Raw genomic sequence first — 20,703 nt, 5'->3', positions numbered from 1 at the left:
CTAGCAAACCAAATCCAACAATACATTTAAAAAATCATTCACCATGATCAAGTGGGATTTATTCCTGGGTTGCAGAGGTGGTTCAGTACTCCTAAATCAATCAACATGATTCTAACATTAATTTTTTTAAAAAGGATAAGAACCATATAATCATTTCAATAGATACAGAAAAAACATTTGACAGAGTACAGCATCCATTCATGATAAAAACCCTCAACAAAATAGGTTTAGAGGAAACAGACCTTGACACAGTAAAGGCCATCTATGAAAAACTCACAGCTAACATCATCCTACATGGGAAAAAACTGAGCTTTTTTCTCTACAGCCAAAAACAAGACAAGAATGTCCACTCTCACCACTTTTATTCAACAGACTAGTAGAAGTCGTAGCCTCAGCAATCAGACAACAAAAAGAAATAAAAGGCATCCAAATCATCAAGGAAGAGGTAAAACTTTCACATATTTGCACATGACAAAATACTATATATAGAAAACCTGAAAGACTCCACCAAAAAACTGCTAGAACTGATACACGAATTCAGTAAAGTCACAGGATACAAAATCAGTGTGCAGATATCTGTTGCATTTCTATACACCAATTATGAAGCAGCAGAAAGAGAAACCAAGGAATCAGTCCCACTTACAAATGCACCAAAACATAAGATACCTAGGAATAAACCTAACCAAAGAGGTGAAAGACCTATACTCTGAAAACTATAAAACACTGATGAAAAATTGGAAGATGACATAAAGAAATAGAAAGACATTCCACACCTATGGATTGGAAGAACAGATACTGTTAAAGTATGTATACTACGCAAAGCACTCTACACATTAAATGCAATCCCCATCAAAATACCACCAGCATTTTTCACAGAGCTAGAACAATCCTAAAATTTGTATGGAGCCACAAAAGACCCATAATAGCCAGAGCAACCTTGAAAAAGAAAAACAAAGCTGGAGACATCACAATTCCAGACTTCAAGGTATATTACAAAGCTGTAGTGATCAAGACAATATGGTACTGGCACAAAAATAGATCCGTGGAACAGAATAGAAAACCCAGAAAAGAACCCGCAATTGTATGGTCAATTAAATCTTCGACAAAGCAGGAAAGAATATTGAACGGGAAAAAGACAGTTTCTTCAACAAATGGTGTTGAGAAAACTGGACCGCAACATGCAGAAGAATGAAACTGCACCATTCTCTTTCACCATACACAAAAATACACTCAAAATGGATGAAAGATCTAAATGTGAGACCGGAAACCATAAAACTCCTTGAAGAGAGCACAGGCAGTAATTTCTCTGCCATTGGTCATAGCAACTTTTTTCTAGGGAAGTCTTCTGAGGCAAGAGAAATGAAAGTTAAACTATTGGGACTACATCAAAATAAAACATTTCTGCACAGCAAAGGAAACAAACAACAAAACTAAAAGGCAACCTACAAAATGGGAGAAGATATTTGCCAGTGACATATCTAATGAAGGGTTAGTATCCAAAATATGTGAAGAACTTATAAAACTCGACACCCAAAAAACAATCCAATTAAAAAATGGGCAGAAGACACGAACAGACATTTCTCCAAAGAAGACATCCAGTTGGCCAACAGACACATGGAAATATGTCTAACATCACTTATCATCAAGGACATGCAAATCAAAACCACAATGAGATATCACGTCACACCTGTCAGAATAGCTAAAATCAACAACACAAGAAACAACAGGTGTTGGCAAGGATGTGGAGAAAAAGGAACCCTCCTGCACTGTTGGTGGGAATGCAAACTGGTGCGGCCACTCTGGAAACAGTATGGAGGGTCCTCAAAAAAAAAAACAAAAAAAAACAGAACAGAACTACCCTATGACCCAGCAATTGCAGTACTGGGTATTTACCCAAAGGATACAAAAACATTAATTCAAAGGGATACATGCACCCTGATGTTTATAGCAGCACTATTTACTATAACCAAATACGAAAACCGCCCAAGTGTCCATCAACTCATGAATGGATAAAGAAGAGGTGGTGTGTATATATATATATATATATATATATATATATATATATATACAATGGAATATTACTCAGCCATAAAAAAGAATGAAATCTTGTCATTTTCAATGATGTGGATGGAGCTAGAGAGTATTATGCTAAGCAAAATAGAGAAAGACAAATGCCATGTGATTTCACTCATGTGGAATTTAAGAAAGAAAACAAATGAGCAAAGGGGAAAAAGAGAGGCAAACCAAGAAAGACACTCTTCCCTATAGAGAACAAACTGATGGTTACCAGAGGGGAGGGGATGGGGGGATAGGTGAAATAGGTGATGGGGATTAAGGAGCGCACTTGTCGTGATGGGCACTGGGTCCTGTATGTAATTGTTGAATTACTAGATTGTATACCTGAAACTAATATTATAGTGTATGTTAACTAACTGAAATTTAAGTAAAAACTTAAACAAGAAAAATGTCTATATGCTGCTTTATATAAAATGGATCAGTTTTGTTCAATGTACAATGTTTTACACTATAGGGAATACGGTGACCTTTCAACTTTTTCCTTTATGGTAATAGGCATCTTAAGTTGCCATAGCAAATATGACTGCTCTTGACAAATCACTTAGACAAATCACATATATTTTAAATAGATTTATTATAGGCTAGGATTGCCTGCTATTGGGTGTTTGGTGATGAATAGTAATTATATATTTTTCTTTACTTGATTTTTAAAATTATAAAATAACTTCCATATTGTAACAAGTAAAACATTACCAAAGTGTACAAAGATATCTTCCCTTTTCTCTGTTTCAGCCTTCTCATTGAGTTAATAAATGGGTGTATCTCAGTACCTTTCTTTTAACTCCTACAAATAAATACAAAAAGAGGGGTGCCTGGGTGGCTCAGTCGGTTAAGTGACCAACTGTTGATCTCAGCTCAGGTTTTGATCTCAGGATCCTGAGTTCAGCCCTGTGTTGGGCTCTGCGCTGGCATGGAGCCTACTTAAAATATTCACACACACACACACACACACACACACATACATATATACACACACGCAAAAAGATTAGTACATATATAAAAGGATTTCCCCCATATCTTCCTCACACTCCCCAACTGGATAATACTGTATTTATTACTCCGCAGAGGTGTTTCTCAAACTTCAGCATGCGGCAGACTCCCTGGCAGGCTTATTAAACTAGATAGCTTGGTGACCCCCCCAGAGATTTTTGATTCTGCTGATTGGGGGAGGGATCTGAGAATTTCACTTTCTAACTACTTCCCTTGTGATGCTGACTGTGTTAGTCTGTAAACCACGCTTTGAACTACTACTCTCCAGCTTCTTTTAATCTTAACATAACAGACATCCTTCCAAATGTCTGTTTGCCTGTATTTTGGTACCAGTCCTTTAAATTTTTGTCAATCTAATTGGATAGTTATTTTTGTTCTCTTAAAACTGAAACTAGAAATAAAGTTTTTTAAACCATGATTTTTATTAGTTACCTCTGAGACACTAAATTAACTGTTTTTACTCTTTTCAATAGAAGAGAAGTGGGCAAGAAATTGTTTAACATTAAGTACTCATCTCTGTTAGATGGGATTTGAGGTGACTTTTCTTATTTGTGATTTGTTTCCAAATTTTCTGCAAATTTTTCTCCAAATTTTCTGTTTGAAATGTTTGTAAAATGGCAAAAAAAAAAAAAGTTGTTTTAAAATTCACTTATAAAAATAGGATAGTAGAAGTCATAGGTATGAGTATGTGCTGAGATGGTGATTATCATTTCTTAATTCCAAATACTGAATATTAATCCCACTGCTTTCCTTTCTACCAGGTTGTATTTGTCATTTTAGCATTTTTAACAGGTGTACTTTGTTCTTACCCAAATCCAACTGAGGACAAGTGCCCAGGAAACTACACCAACCCACTGAAAGTTCAGACCGTCATAATCCTTGGAAAAGTTATTTTGTGGATTCTGCATTTCCTTCTCGAACGCTACATCCAGTATCACCACAACAAAGTAAGAAACCGAGGCTACAGCATGATATACCTATCCACGAGGCATCTTAAAGGACTTGCACTGATGATACACTCAACTGGTGAGTCTGGCTCAGCTTGTCTGCGCCTTGCTTGAGTGGCAGAAAGGCGAGCAGAAAGAAAATGTGAAGTTTGACGTTATAATCAAATATATTCTCTTATGTTTGTGAGAGTGATTTGTTTGTGGCCACTAAAACTCAGATCACCTTAATGTCTTGAAGCTTTTTTAAATAATATAGTCTTAATTTCCTTTTTTTAAAAGATTTTATTTATTTATTTGACAGAGAGAAAGAACACAAGCAGGGGAGGGGCAGAGGGAGAGGGAGAAGCAGGCTCCCCGCTCAGCAGAGAGCCCAACATGGGGCTCGATCCCAGGACCCTGGGATCATGACCTGAGCCGAAGGCAGATGCTTAACTGACTGACCCACCCAGGTGCCCTGATATAGTCTTAATTTTCCTTTGACATCTGTGTTTGTTATCATAAGGGAGGGGGAAAAGATTTCCCTCTGCCCTTCTAGGTAGATTTTTGACTGAGACCCCCCTGTAATAAAAGACAGGTTAACAAGAGAAAAATAAACAGTTATTAATAAGCATACCTCCTGTGTCCATGGGAGAGACCCAAGAAAACTGAGTAACTCTCCAAAATGGGCCAAGCCATCACCTTAAATACAATCTCTAGCCAAAGAGACCAGAGATGACGTGGTGAGGTGGTTGGAGGAATTATGGGAGGTTACCAGGAAAAGTTCTGTAAACAATGGTAAGATTGTTACGTGGATTTAAGTCTGTGCCTTCTCTGTGGATAATAGTTTCTAGAAATGTAAAGTCTTCCTTCTCTTCCTGGTACAGAGAGGAGGACATGCGTACAAACTGTAGTTTTCCCTTGTAACTGTCCTTAAAAAACGGTACCCTCTACTCAGCTTTCAGAGCTTCACCTGTTCTGCTGTTTCTTAAAAATAATCAGCCTGAAATAATCCTTATGCCAAAAAAGCATATTTGGGGGTGCCATTTTTTGTGCCCCCATTATTGTGAACATGGTGTCCACCTATCTCCCTGTGTGTGACGTAGACTTTTCCCTCCTTTGGGTATGAGCCGTCTTAATCATCTCAAAATGATACAAATGCTGTTGCTATTTGATACTTGTAGGATAAGAGGAAGGAATTGGCTTTACTTTAAATGAAGTTCAGTGTTTTTGTTTCAGTGAGAGATTGTGATATAATAAAATGCATTATCCAAAATGGAAAACTTGAAAAACAGTTTATGAAGGCAAGATCAGAAAGTCTATACAGGACTTAGCTGAATTAGTATCTGCTTTATTGTTGCAAATATTTGTAAAGGCTGAATGGAATTAAATTGAACTTCTTTAGGTCTTTTTGCCTTGGTGTTCAAAGTTCCTACGTTTTTAAAAGACCCTCTTTTTCAATTTGAGTCCAGAATAAATACTTAGACATTTTAAAACCAGATTAACCAGATTTGAAATGAATCTTTTTTCCCAGAAAAATAGCTCTACACACTTTAATTTTTATTTTTCTTCTATGTTCTGTTAATACATTTTCATAAAAGGCAAGCTGCGAGTTCACCCCTCAGTGAAGCTGCAGGCCCATGCAATAGCAGAGAAGCATTTTATAGCGATAGCTGATTTTGACTCATCCTGAAGGGGGCGACATTTTTACTGCTCCCTGAGGAAGAGCTTGGCTTCTAAGTTCAGCGGCTGGTGTGTAGTACTGCTTTTGGCCAGAAGATGTCACTATAACCTTTCGTCCCACCCACAAAGCTAAAAGCCAAAACCCATTTTTAACTTAAAGACCTTATATGCATTATGACCAAAATAATGTTCAGTCTCTCAAGTGAGCGGTCTGGACATACATAGTATTTTTGAGGCCCACCAAGAGATTGTCTGATCTTTACCTTTCCCCTCACTGTCAAATTCTTGCTAACATATGACCCTTAATGTTTCTAAGCATTTGGACCCTTACTTTAGTCACAGATGGCATCACTTTTATGTTGCTCATATAAGGACCCAGAAAATCAAAGATATTGGGGCAGGTATTTACCTTGTTTCTACTTTCTTTAAGTATTTTTTTTCTTATATGAAGAATAAAAAGGTAAATCCATGAGGATATAGAACGTCCAGCTAATCAGATGAGTGTAACCAGTGTTTTTATGGCAGGTGATAGTATTGTTCGATAGTGATTAGCTTCGCCCTGACACCTTTTTTCTATAAAATTGGGGAAATAATATTTCTCACACAAACTGTGTTGCAGGAGGAAGTGAACTAACAGTGCCTGGTAGGTATTCAATAAATGCAGGTATCATCAGCATCATTATAATAATTCTGGTTTCGGGATGCCTGGGTGGCTCGGTCAGTTAAGTGTCTGCCTTCGGCTCAGCTCATGATCCCAGGGTCCTGGGATTGAGCCCCACATCAGGCTCCCTGCTCAGCGGGGAGTCTGCTTCTCTCTCTGTCTGCCGCTCCCCCTGCTTGTGTGCTCTCTCTCTCTCTCTCTCTGACAAATAAATAAATAAAATCTTTAAAATAATAATAATAATGATAATTTTGGTTTCTTGTAATCTTTCACAGTCCGAGGCACGCTGCCATACAACCCCTCCTCCAAGCAGGTGCCTGTGGCAGACTCACAGTCATAGCCTACATGATGGCAAGACCCAGCGTCTTTGCTCCAGAATTTTATTTTTCTTCCTTGTTGTATTTTTCAAAATAAAAGTACAGAACAAGGCTAATAGTCTTCAAAACCAAATAAGAGATACACTAAGTGTGTGTGTCGGGGGGGACAGTTCATATTTATCAAATACTTGCCAAGCACCATTCTAAATATTTTCCACATATTAACTCATTTATTCCTCACAACAGCACTGTGAGGAAGGTGCTGTCATTCCCCTTTTCAGAAGAGGAAGTTGAGGAGCAGAGGTGTGAGGTCATTTGTTCATGGTCATCAGCGTGTCCCAGTTGTCCACCCAGGCAGTCCCCATAACTGCAACATTCCTAATCTCCGTGCAGTTCTCTGTTGTTACATTATGTGACCAGAATGGGCCATGAGGGTCCTCAAGTACCTCTGGATTCTGAGGAACTGGGATAATGCAAATTTCTAAAAACTCCCTATTTATTTATTTAAGAGCGGGGCGGGGGTGGGGAGCAGAGGGAGAGGGACAAGCAAACTCCATGTTGAGCCCGACAAAGGGCTCGATCCCACCACCCTGAGATCATGACCTGAGCCAAAATCAAGAGTTGGACACTTAACCCACTGAGCCACCCAGGTGCCCCTGCATCCCATTTTAAATGCACATGGGATTCCACGCAATGCCATTGTTAATAATTTTATAGAGCAAAAAATCGTTTCTTAGTTTTTAAGAAAATCCAGATTCTTATGTAATTTTATTAAGGGGCATCATTGATTCTTAGACGTGTTGGGGTTTTTTCCTCAAGAGAGCAGCAGTTTGGAGTTTTCACCTTAGTTTCCTTCACTGCTCAGTGTAACAGGGCCTGGGTGCGCACCTGCCGTTGAGGGCCCCCCGGGGCTCTGCTAACCCCGCGCCTCTTTCTCCTCCTCAGGCAGCACGGCTCTCCTCCTCGTGCTGTGCGTGCAGCACTCCTTCCCGGAGCCCAGCAGGTTGTATCTGGACCTCATCCTGGCCATCCTGGCCCTGGAACTGATCTGTTCCCTGATGTGTCTGCTCATTTACACAGGTGAGAATTACAACTACACTCTTGGACTAAAGACCTTTAACTGCTTGTTTCATCCCTGATAATGGGAAGCTTGGCCATTATCTTCGAGGCAAGGTTTTTCTAGCAACCGAGAGCCTGTTTAGCACCTGTACCTTTCATTGCTGACCACATCCAAACTTCCTCAGTTTCAAACCAACAGCAACAGACCAGTGAGTCATGCTTCTAAATTTGTGTCATCAACTAATTTTTGTCAAGTCAAGTGACACCTTACCATTAAAGAAACAAAAACAAAAAAAATTACACATGGCATCTCCTTAGGCCTACGGAAGAGTATTTAGAATACAAATGGGGTGACTAGTTTTTAAATGTGAATGTCACATTACTGATTGATCTTTATAAATTTTTCTATAGTTATCAGATAACAATGAGCTAAATTATGGAGAGAATTGCATCTTGTACCTCACTTTAAAAAAATATATTGTATATCACCCACTTAACTTCCTAGAAAAGAATGAGACTAGTTTTAAAGTAAAGTTAGTTTTTCAGTATATAAGAAAGAGCTTGCTATCTCAGTCAAGTGACCCATATGACAAATGAATATTGAGTTACCTTGTTGACTGAGAGCAGTTCCAATCTACAACATGTCTGTCAAATGCTGTAAACGAGGTGATAGTTGAGAATATAGAATTCACTTAGCATGTTATTTTACAGTACTCTACAACTTTTATTTGCTACAGGGGTGCAAGCTTTCTTGTAGTAAAGTATTTTCTGTAATACCTATAGAATGCTCTGTGACATAGAAGGTGGTAACCACAGTATTCCAAAGATCACGTGTATGTCATCATGTGAGTAAGGGGAAATCAATACTGTTAAAATGTGGTCCAAGATTTATTTCTCTAGGACTTTACTATTTTTAAAGGATTTGCTGTAGCAGTTACAATTAGTTATAAATAAGACAGGTAATGTTAAAAAGACAAAGACCTGAGAATGTCTAAGAGGCAAAGGAAACAGATATTCCAAGAATCCTGACAGGAACTCATTTTTATAGTTGGACACAAATAGTTACATGACACCTAAACTTAAACAAAAGGATTTTCTTTTATTTTATTCTTTTCCACTTATTTTAATATCTTGTCTTCCTAAGTAAAAAGAACTGCTTTATTCTATACTCAAAGACTTAGTAGCATATTTCATCCTTATTTGCATTAATTTTTAAATTTTTATCTGAATAAAAACACCATTAAAAACTGTGTGGTAGGGGCACCTGGGTGGCTCAGTCAGGTGGGTGTCTGCCTTCGGCTCAGGTCATGATCCCAGGGTCCTGGGATCGAGTCCCACATCAGGCTCCCTGCTAACTGGGAGCCCGCTTCTCCCTCTCTCTGCTGCTCCCCCTGCAGTTGCTCTATCTCTCTCTCTCTATCAAATAAATAAATAAATAAAAATCCTAAAAAACCCCCAAAAAAACAAAAACCCAAAACTATCTTGTTAAATTTCAAACGAATATGCTTCCTACTGTAAGAAAACCTGGTAATTGGTAATTCGGACTCACAAAGTAAAGAGATGATTTACATAGGACAGGTTTATGATAATCATAGTTATAAACTTAGGGTTTCTGCAAATATTGAATTTCTTTAAAAGATTGAAGTATGACTGTTTTATCTCCACATCCGCAAGAGTAAGCCTAACTTACTAAATTATAATGTTCCTTTAAATGTATTGTAGGTTCTGACAAGAGAGATTTAGGTAGTAGCTTCTAGAGACAGATATTGCTTTTGTTCAGTGTCATAGAAAATTTAAGGTTCCTTCCCTGATGTATGGATTTTTCTTGTTTCTCTATACTGAAATGATTTTAAAAGATAGTGGGTTTGATAACATCGATAGCGACAATTGAGGACATGATTCTTTGATGTACTAATTCTAACCTAACCTCGACTGGTTTATTTGCATTTTAAGTAGTTAATCTCTAGAAACCAAGATGGGCCCTTCTCATGGAGCACTAATTTACTTTACTGCCTCTTAGGGGGAAAACTAGGAAAATAAAGCTCGAAACAGTTTTGAGATACTAAATTTGATTAGCTCTCTGTTCATTTAAAAATAAGCACAAGATTCAGTTAATGCCACTCATTTATTAGCCTTCCAGCAGCCGGTATCACTGCTCTGAAGTTCAGGAAGAGGTTCAGTATAGAAAGAAAGAAGATGGAAGTGGTGAAAAGTCCACCTATCTTTCTTAGCATTCTGATGTTTCAGTGCGCCAGCTGCTTTCCTTGGCTCATGATGGAAAGAGCAGCTGGAACTGGTGTTACTGCCTAACTTGTGATCTGTAAAATGCTGAATGCGTTCAACGTCATCTATTTGAAAGACCACAGAGACCTTTTTATTTTGTCAGACTGTGGTGTGTCTTTTATTTCTGTCCCCTAACTTTTACTTTAATACTGTATAGCTGCTATTTCCTGTCCCCTAGTTCAAGAAACTTACACTTGTTCCAAGCTTCTTCCTTTATTCAGGAATTATCTTGGGGAAGATACCATTTTAGAGAATTAAGATTTGAACACTGAACAAGTCAGATGCACTGGCAGCTGTCACGTAACCACAGTCGATTCTCGGCCTTCATCTTTACTGGATGACATTGGACACAGTTTACCTCCTGGCAGTGTACCCCTCACTTGCTCCGGGCCCTTGGTTTTCCTGGTTTCCTGCCTGCCTCACTGGGGCCCCATAGTCTCCTTTGTCAGGCACTCCCCCTGACCTGTTGGAGGGGGCCCCGGGGCTCAGTCTGACTTCTCTGACGTGCGAGCTGCAGCACCTCAAGTTTTGTGCCTGTGCCTTCGAAGCCGTAGGTGCTTCTCATTTCCAACTTTCTTGCCATGCCTGAAAGTCAAGGGCACCTAGGTACAGGGCACGCTTGGTTCTTTTGGCATCATACTGTCTGCTTCCTCCTGGTCCTTCCTAGTGGACCCTCTGCACATCTCCCAACTTTCTCACTTTTTACCTCTTCTCTTCAACTTCTTGAGCCTAGTTCTCAGCTGAGAGTGCACGTTAGAATCGTATGTGGAGCCTGGCAGTTCCACAAAAGGAGAAACAATGTCACGTGACTCTGCGCATCTCTCCAAGACCTCACCACAAAAACACGTACATGATTGTTCAAGGAAGCGCTGTTTATAATAGCCCAAAGGCGTCAGGGTAAACTGATGAGTAGGTAAACCAAATGTGTTCGATCTGCACACTAGAATGTTATTCAGTCCTAAAAAGGAGTGAATACATGGACTGATGTACTCATATGTGCTACAGCGTGGATGAACCTGGAAAACATTGTGCTAAGGGGAAGCAGCCATTCACAGAAGACCATGGATGTGAAATGCCCAGAACAGCACGTGCATAGAGAGAGGAAATAGATTAGCTGTTGCCTAGAGCTGGGGGGCAGGGGGCAAATGGAGAATGACTGCTAATGGATACCGGCTTTCTTTTCCGGGTGATGAACATGTTCGAAAATTGACTGTGGAGGTGGCTGCAGGAGTCTCTGAAACACTGACCGTCGAGTTGTATACTTCAAATGAGTGAATGCGTGCTGCATGAATTATATCTGAAAAGTTGCTCTAAAAACGGGAAGAATGGCATGTGGAGCTTTTAAAAAGGGTAGCGCCGGGGTCTAACCTGTTTCCCCTCCCCCTACCCACATGGCAGATACTCTCATTCAGGTGGCGTCGCACATCCAGTTCTCCTGTGCGGTCGGGGTTGACAATGACTGCCTCCCGTCCTGCCCCCCCCCCCCCCCCCCCCCGCCGTGTAGCCATCGCTGGTGGAGACTGCTAGTCCCAGTCCAGTCCCAGAGTTACTATTCAGACAGGGCAGAGGCCCAGCCCAGTTAACCGTTATCCAGAGGTGCGAACTGTCCAGGGCTCTTGTCACCCCCTGAAAGTGGGGAACAGTGGCCTTCACCACGTCTGCTTCTCCGCCTCTTTGCCACTGACTCCCCCCACTTGCAGTTGTCTGCTGCGGCCACTGTAGACCAGTCCCCGGAGTGGCTGACTAAAACCACACAGATTCGTTTTCTCCCAGCTCTGGGGGCTGCCAGTCCAAGGTCGAGGTGTAGACAGGCTTGGTTTCTCCTGAGGCCTCTCTTCTTGAGCTGCTTTCTGTTGGTGTCTGCACCCGGCCTTGTGCTCTGTGCAAGCACATCCTGGTATCTCTTCTGTCAGATCAGGGCCCCATCCTTATTACTTCATTTAATGCTAATTACCTCACCGAAGGCCTGTCTCCAAAGACAGCCACATGGGGGGTGAGGGCTTCAACATGTCAGTTTTCAGGGGAACACGGTTTAGTCCATAACATCACTTTTCCCCACAAACTGCCAAGTTCATCAGTGGCCTCCGAACTGCCGTATCGCCTGGGTCCTCTCCTTGTCTTCACCTTTCTGGCAGTGAACACCGACAGCTCTTTCCCGGTTCTCCTCCTTCCTCTCTGGCGACTCAGCTTCATTCCCTTTTAACAGATTTTCCCCCACCTCTTTAATATTGGCGGGTTGCAGCGTTCCCGTGTCCTTTTTCTGTACATACTAAAAGTTACCATCTATACACTCGTGGGCAGCCCTCAGATGAGCAGAGCCGCCCAAACCTTTACATTCTCCTGCTTAGTGATCATTTCAATCCGGGTGTTCCAGTGTACCAAGACAGAAGTGACCTGATCATCTTCCTCTTCCAAACCTTCCCCCATCCTGTCCCTCCTCCCCTCTCTCAGCTAACAGTGCCAGCCCTCAGCTCTTGCTCAATCCGAAACCTTTTGGTCATCCTGGATTCTTCCTTCCACCTTATTCTCCCCTTCCTCAATCATCAGTCCTGTTCAGTCCGCTTGCCTCCCAGATCTGTCTCTCCTCATCACTGCCACTGCCTCGACTAGACACTCATCACATCCTGAGTGGATAATTTCAGTAGGCACCCTACTGGTCTCCCTTCCTCTGTCCTCTTAATTCGTATTCCTACCTCTTGCCAATGTAATTGTATTCAGAGGTAACTCTGATCATTTAAAAGCTTCCCTGTACAGAGTTTACTTAAAGGCCGAAGGAAGAAAATCTGAAATCTTGGTGTGGCATAAAAGGCCCTCCATGAGCTGGCCCTACTCATCCCTGCCCTTCAGGGATGATGGTGAGCTCCTTTCAGTGACTCCCATTTACTCTCAGGACAAAATCTAAATGCCTGGGCATGGCAACACCAGTCTCATGTCTTCCATGTCTGCCTTTCCACCCCCTCATACACACACACACACACACACGCACACACACCCCTTCTCAAGGTCCTAAGTATTTGTTCAGGCTCTTCACACACCTAAAACACCCTTCTTCTCTCCTCCCCTAGTGTGTGCAATTAGTTCTCATGTTTTGCTCAAGGCTGGACCCACGCCCTACCATCCTCCTTCCCCATGATCCTCCCTCCCATCCCACGCCCGCTGAGTTAAGGGGCTGCTTTCCAGGGCTGTTACTGCTCCTTGTGCAAGATTTGATTTGGGTTCTTTTCATACTGTCTTGGAATGTACACTTATCATCTGTATTTTTCCCTGGACTAGTAGCTCTTTTTATAGAGTAGTATCAACAGTGGAGGCTTCAAAGTCATGATTCCTGGATTAGAAACCTGGCTACTTGTTTAACTTTCCAGGGCTTCACTTGATTGTAGAAAGTAGGAGTAATAAGGGCATCTACTTCAGGGGGTGGTTCTGGGAACTGGATGAGGCCATCCATTCACAATAGTTCACCTGTGCCTTCTGTGTTTTAAACTCACAAAAAAATCATAGCTGTTATTATTATCAACAGTAATGATACTCTCTGTATTCCCAGTGTTTAGTTCAGGCCTGGCACACAGGCTTTCAAAGGCTTGCGTACATCAATAAACAAACCTGTTCATTCACTTTATGAAGGATTTTTATCCATAGTAACTTACTTGAAAAGCATAGCCAATTAATGTAATTTGAATAAATGGAAGTAAAGATTCTTTTCATAATTAGATGACCTGACAATAACGACTTTATTATTCTAGTGAAAATTCGAAAATTTAATAAAGCCAAACCACAGCCTGATGTACTTGAAGAAGAAAAACTCTATGCTTACCCCAGCAATATTACCTCGGAGACTGGATTCAGGTAAGCTTTGGGCGGGGGATGAAAGACTAGAGAGAGAGAATTATAAGCCCCCCCCCCCGGGTAATCTGGAAAACATTCCAATGCTTGCAGTTTATGATTATGCATATGTGCCTTTAGAATTAAGTTTGATTTGCTTACACCCAGTCAGCTGGATAAAACCAAATCTAATGAAAGAATCTCATTTTGGAATCTTACCTTGGCTTACATCTTAAGAAAAAGTCACAAATACAATATGCTGTACTGCAAACTGGGAGGGACCCATCTGCAAAGAGACGAATGAGTACTGGTGTATATGTGGATTCTTTGCAGGACTAGTTCAAGCCTAGAAGACGTCGTGGAAAAGCAAGGAGACATAATCGCCTACCTGAAGCGGCACAATGCCCTGCTGAGTAAGCGCTTGTTGACTTGCACTTCCTCTGATCTCGACTCTCCACCCAGTCGCGTGTGAGGGGCTCAAGGTCAGGACAGTGGTTGCAGAGGAATGAAGACTGATTGGCAACCTGACAAGTTGTCCTCGGAAATGGCAGTTTTTGCCAGATAACATCTGACAATTTTTGTTGGAAACTTGAATTTCACTCTCACCTGTGTGGCTGTTTAGGAGGTGGGACTTGTGGGTCACTTGGAGGGTACTTCGTAGAGCCCAGATAACTCAAGGAGAACCTCTGTGTTTGCACATCTCGAAGTTGAACTGTCTGGTTTGTCCTAGGATCAAAGGTATAGTTTAAACATCGTCTCGCCCAGTGCTTCTTCCACAGGACATTAGAACCCGGTAATAATTTGGCTATTTATATGGAGGAAATCTGTCACGATGATCTAGTTGAAACAAGGGTTTGATCAAATAAGTTCTTCCCACTCTTAAACTGATGAGAGAAGTCATTATTTTCTGTGGCTGAAGTGGTTTTCCCCTGCAGAGCCTCTTCACGCACTGGACATGCGTGTGCGGTATGGGATGACAGCTCGGCCAGTGTAGCTCTGAGAGAGAATTTCCTCCATGTAGGACCAGTCTCACTAGGTGACTTACTATGCAAACTCCTACAGTTTTCCGTTCTCCGGGAATAAGATGATCAAGATCACTGGGACCAGTGTCAGACTGACCAGTGTTGCTCGTTACATCAGCAGCACCTTCCATTGGCAACAGCTAAAATACTTCAGAGAAAACTTGAGAACGTTCCCTTTATTTTAATCCTTCTTCAAGAAATTGCCACGCGTTTCAGTATTGATTATACCTTGATTAGATCAAGAAAGGTATGTTCTGTGGCTTTAAGGTGGTCTAAGAAGAACGTTTTTTAGCCCTGAGTTACGCTTTCTTAAGTTTTATTTATTTAAGGAATCTCTACACCCAGTGTGGGACTCGAATTCATGACCCAGAGATCAAGAGTCACACGTTCTTCCATCTGAGGCAGCCAGGCCCCTCCTTGGATTATACTTTTAAATTACAAGAATAAGATGTCATATAAGCTTATATATAGATATTAATCATATCTAACTCTCCAGGTGAAATGAAGTATTTGATGAGTGAAGGGCATTATTTCCCCCATTTTCCTAGTTTTCCCCTTTAATTTATCCATTTGCATTAGCACCTTTATATACTGCCCTAGAAAGCTTAATATGAGGGGAGGGGACATTTGCGATTATGTGTGTCGGTCATCAGCTGAACAATAAGACCTCATTTGAAAACCCTTAAGCTATACACAACTGTTTGGCAGGGGGTGTACTGATTTGGTCACATCGAGGTACTTAGGAGGGTACCAGTTTCCTTTAGATCTAGCCATTGCTGGGACATTCGAGAAGTTTTCTACCAAGGTCAGAGTGATGGTGTGTCACCCGTAGGCAATCCCCTTGAGGCCCCAAAATGACAACCTTCACAAACTAAAGCCAAAATTGTATTTTTTAAATTCAGATTATATCGAAGTTTCCTGATTTATCCTCTCTCCCTTCTTTTTTTTCCCCTTCCTTCCTTTTTAATAAGTATATCTCAGAGCCATTGCCTTCTCTAGGAATCTGTCTCTGTGTTCTGGAAGAAGCTCTGAACTGCCTTTGTTGGTCTGCAGCCTCCTCAGGAGCTTCCTGGGTATAATCTGAAACTGGCCCTTGTACGTGGAGGGCTGGGAGAGACCAAAGAAAGAGGCAGGCCCTTCCAGACTGCTAGGTAGCAGGTGTAATAAATGAGGGAACTGACTTGTTACAAGGCTTGTCTTGGGTGCCTACAAGGTGAGCAGATCCCTGCATCCACGGGCCAGAATCTTGAAAGTTTATGAAGAAGCGTTCACTGGGTTCAGTCCCATATACCATCCAGAGCTCTCCACAGCACACTACTCTCTCGCAGCTGTGTCCTTGGACCAGCTCCCACTGTGCGAACGGTGGGCGGAACATACATTCCAAGGACAGGGGAGAGGCTGAGCAGCCTCTGATGGCCCAAGTCCAGCTCGTGGATGAACTGGCAGTCATGTCCTCTCGATGACCTCCTCCCAATGGCCTTCAGCTATTTTCCTTTTCAAAAGGAAAACAGCAGTGGGAGATGATTCGTATTTAGTTGTAAATCTAATTGGGATCTATAGTCAGTTTCTACGGTTTATAGGATGAACTTTAGCTTACAGAGAAAGATATAGTTAAAAGTTAGGATACTCAGATTCTGATGTATGTCTGTAGAACCACAAAGACTTTTCTGAACTCAATAATGAACAACAAAGTATCGGAACTAGGAAAACAGGGTAATGAACAAAGCACTTTAAATTAAGCATTCAGTTCACCAGGCAGTAGTGGCTGGCACAGGAGATAGAAAAATTAAGAGGACCCTGGTTTGTAAGGAGGAAGGGGACGAGGATTTCTAGGCTCTGTGCTAAGTGAATTAATGGCTGTAAGCCCAAGCAACTATAGCAACATAGCGGGGACGGGGCTGTAGGAATTCCAGGGAAATTAATGAGTAAAGCAAGGCAGCCACAAAGGTACAAGCACGGTGTGCCAAGTTTGAACCTAAAGTGTGAGGGAGGACACGGGAGGAGAGCTGGACAGCGTCAGATCCGGGAGGGTGCCCTGATGCCGTCTATGTGATGGATCCCCTGGAATGGGATCCACTGAAGAGTTTCAAGCAAGGAATGACAGAGTTGGCTTTATTTTCAGGAGGATCAGATCACAGTGCAATGAGGAGCGAAGCGAGGTGGCAGAAAGATTTGGTGCTGAACTAGGGCAGGCATAGTAACATTTTGTTGAAAGTCTGTATGTATATATGTGTAATATGTATTTCTATAATCTGGGGATTTTATTTCAGATGACAATAGCTTCATGACTTAGAAGTTAAAAGCTCATTTTTTGGAAGAGCAATATTGAAAAATATGAGGAAATGGGGTGCCTGGGTGGCTCAGTCGTTGGGCATCTGCCTTTGGCTCAAGGCGTGATCCCGGAGTCCTGGGATCGAGCCCCACATCGGGCTCCTCCACGGGGAGCCTGCTTCTTCCTCTCCCACTCCCCCTGCTTGTGTTCCCTCTCTCGCTGGCTGTCTTTCTCTCTGTCAAATAAATAAATAAAATCTTAAAAAAAAAAAAAAAGAAGAAGAAAAGAAAAATATGAGGAAAAAAATCATTTGAAATCCCAGTGCCAAGGAATTGTAGCAATGCTGCTTGCTGTCCCTACTCTCACCTATTGTGGGTGTTACCAGTCTGTTTCGTTCCAGCCCATCTGATGAATTAAAACAAATACATCATTGTTTCACATTGCATTTCCTTGCATACTAATGAAGTTGAGCATCTCCCTCCATATTCTTTGGCCTTTTATCAGTGTTTTGTGATGTGTCTAGATCAAGTTTTTTGCTTATTTTTCTCCTGAGATATTCTTTTTCTTGACAAACATAATATTCCTTTATATGTAAGGATAGTCGTCAGTTTCTATTTGTTGGAAATATTCCATTGTTTGGTGTTCTTCTGCCATGCTCTCTTCAGACCCTGCAGCCTAGATTTTATCTGCTGCAGCACTGGTGACAAAGGTCACACAAATGAGTCCCTAAAAGCCCATCAAATGTATTCTTGTGTGAGAGCCATTAGTGTCTTGAGGGAATCTGAATAGACCCACGCCACTGCTGGAGGCCCTTTTCTTCTTGCAGGGACTCAAATCCAAGTCTTAACATGAATCAAGCTAATTCTTTCTCCTCTTTCCTCTAAGGCAGCATTCCCCAACCTTGGCACTACTGACATTTCAGGCTGGATTATCTTTGTTGTGAGGGGCTATCCTGTGAATTGTAGGATGTTTATTAGTATTTCTGGCTCAGGATGCCCCTGTGTATCCCCATTTGTTACAGCCAAAAATGTCTCCATAACATGCATTTCATTTCATTTAACACTTAGCATTTAATTGAGAACTGACCATGTGCAGGAGTGTATTCTAGGTGCTAGGAATTCAGGGATCAATAAGACAGAGAAGGTTCCTATTCTCGTGGAGTCTACATTCTAATGATAGTGTCAGGGGTGGGAGTAGAGGGAAAATGGACGTGAACACAATAGACAAGTAAACAAACCATTGGGTTTAATGAGTTTGATTATTCTTCTATAAATTAGACCTCCGGGAGCACTCTTTATGTTAATATGACTTACAGAGGGGGCGCCTGGGTGGCTCAGTTGGTTAAGCAGCTGCTATCAGCTCAGGTCATGATCCCAGGATCCTGGAATCAAGCCCCACATTGGGTTCCCTTGCTCAGCAGGGAGTCTGCTTCTCCCTCTCCCTCTGCCCCTAGCCCCAACACATGCTTGTGCGTGCTCTCTCTCTCTCAAATAAATAAATCTTTTTTAAAAAATATGACTTATAGAGAAAATTTAACTTCTCTGTACTGTAACCATTCAGAAAATCAAATGGCAAATGAAATGAACTTTACGTTTTTCTTTCCCCATCCTTTTTACAGAAAAGACTTATTTTAGTGACTTCACAATTTGATCAGAGATGGTTTTATAAGCCTTAAATTTTTAAGGAAACAAACCTTGAATATATGACAATCGCAAATCACAAAAAACTCAAAACCTACCCTGGGTTTCCTAAGGAAAACTGTTGCATTTGTAAACCAAGGAAGCCTGTCTCTAATTCTTGTCTCCACATTTTTAAATCAGTCTCACTTTTCACCCTACTACCCCACTGAAACTGTTCTTGTCAAGGCTACCAAGATGCCCTTCTGTGTTGAGCTAGGATGAACGCATAGGTCTCCTCTTCCTTACCCTGTCAGCAGTAGGAGACTCTGCTGAGCACTCTCTCCATGATTCATCTTCTTCATTTTGGCTTTCAAGACACCGCAAACTCCGTTGTCTTCTGACCTCATTGGCTTCTTGTTCTGTGTCCTTTGCAGGTTCCTTTTCTTCCAGTTGTATTCCAGAGCTCAGTCCCTAGGCCTCTTCTCCATCAGTATTCACTCTCTTGGTAATCTTGTGGCTTTAGTACAGACTACAAGTTGGCAACTCCCAAATGTGTACCTCCAGCCAGGTCTTCTTGAACTCTGGACTCCTAGCCCCAGCTGCCTCACCTAGAGCTCTAATGTCCAAGACATCTCAAACATAACATGTCCAAAGCGGGGCTGTCCTCCCAAGCTGTTCTCTGTCTCCATGGTGATGGTTCCTCACACCCCACATACAGTCTCTCAGCAAATCCTGCTGACTTTTCCTTTAAAACAGATTCAGAATCTATCATCTTCACATGGATTATTTAAGAGTCTCTTAAGTGGTCTTTTAGCTTCTCACTGCCACAATCCACCGCCCACCACACACACACACACACACACACTCCCTCTCTCTCTCTCCCTCTCTCTCTCTCTCTCTCTCTCTCTCTCCCCCAAAACATCAGTATTTAATACAATAGCAAAGAGATTCTTCTAAAACATCTGTCAGATCATGTTACTCTAATGGCTCCCTATCTCAGTAAAACCAAAGCCTGACAGTGAACTCCAGGGCTCTAGAAAATGTCCCGCCTCCCCCAAAAATGTCCCGCCTCCGCCCTCAACTCATCTCTTCCTACTCTTCCTTTGCTTACTTCATTTCAGTTTCATTGTGGTTTTTGGATTGTGAAGCCCATCCCTACTTCAGACCTTTCTTTGCAAGCTGCTGTTCCAACTACTTGGAATGATCAATTCCCATATACCCTTCATCCTTCTAGTCTTTGTTAAATGTTACTTTCTCAGTGAGGCCTGCTCTGGACCACTGTTTAAAACTACAGCTTTCCCCACAGTCAGCACTTTCTATCTCCCTTACCCTTGTAGGGGTTTATACTCTGTCACCCCAAAATATGCCACTTTGGCTTATTGATTATTTTGAATTAAAGATACCTGAGAAACAGTGAATGCAAGGACTCTCTGACCTGCCTCTGTCCCCCTGAAAGGAGATTATGAATCTCCCATGTGAAAGGTGTCCTCCCTGTACCAGGAGGGTAGAAGACCACCATATGACCAGAGATGGGATTTAGGGCTAGAAACTATATAAACAAACCTTGTTACTTCTTTACCAGTTCACTACCCCCAAGCCCAAACCCCTTTGCCTTGTCAATTTTCGTAAATATATTGTTCGTCTAAAAGGTTTAAAGGCTTCCTGCTTTGGTCACTTCTTTGAGTCTCATCTTTTTATGGGGCTCTTATATGTATCCAATTAAATTTGTTTTTCTCTTGTTAAGCTGTCTTATATCCATTTATTATTAGACCACCAAAGAATCTAGAAGGGAAGAAGGGAAATTTTTTCTTCCCCTATACCCTGTTTGAGCTGTTTTCCACTGTACTTATCACCTACAATAATTACATAATTTCATCATTCACTTTATTTTCTTGACTAGAATGGCATCATATCAATTTCAGAAATAGCAAAGATTTAGAAGAAAAAAATAAAATCATTATCCTGCATAAATTTTCCTT

At 41.5% G+C, this 20,703-nt stretch overlaps 1 protein-coding gene across 2 annotated transcripts in view; it reads left to right on the top strand.

Moving 5' to 3' along the window:
* Positions 1 to 20,467, top strand: part of TMEM192 (transmembrane protein 192) — a 30,216-nt gene extending 9,749 nt beyond the window's left edge. For both annotated transcript variants that reach the window (XM_026499596.4, XM_044384413.3), the window contains 4 exons: positions 3,828 to 4,092; positions 7,596 to 7,730; positions 13,733 to 13,835; positions 14,145 to 20,467. In XM_026499596.4, the coding sequence (XP_026355381.1) occupies positions 3,828 to 4,092; positions 7,596 to 7,730; positions 13,733 to 13,835; positions 14,145 to 14,283 (642 nt within the window). In that variant the 3' untranslated portion in view covers positions 14,284 to 20,467. The remainder of the gene's footprint in view (positions 1 to 3,827; positions 4,093 to 7,595; positions 7,731 to 13,732; positions 13,836 to 14,144) is intronic.
* The last annotated feature ends 236 nt before the right edge of the window (positions 20,468 to 20,703 follow it).

This window comes from Ursus arctos, unplaced genomic scaffold (genome assembly GCF_023065955.2).
Source record: "Ursus arctos isolate Adak ecotype North America unplaced genomic scaffold, UrsArc2.0 scaffold_11, whole genome shotgun sequence".
Lineage (NCBI taxonomy): Eukaryota > Metazoa > Chordata > Mammalia > Carnivora > Ursidae > Ursus > Ursus arctos.
Note: the sequence above shows the minus strand (reverse complement) of the source record. Positions and strands in the feature narration are given on the sequence as shown.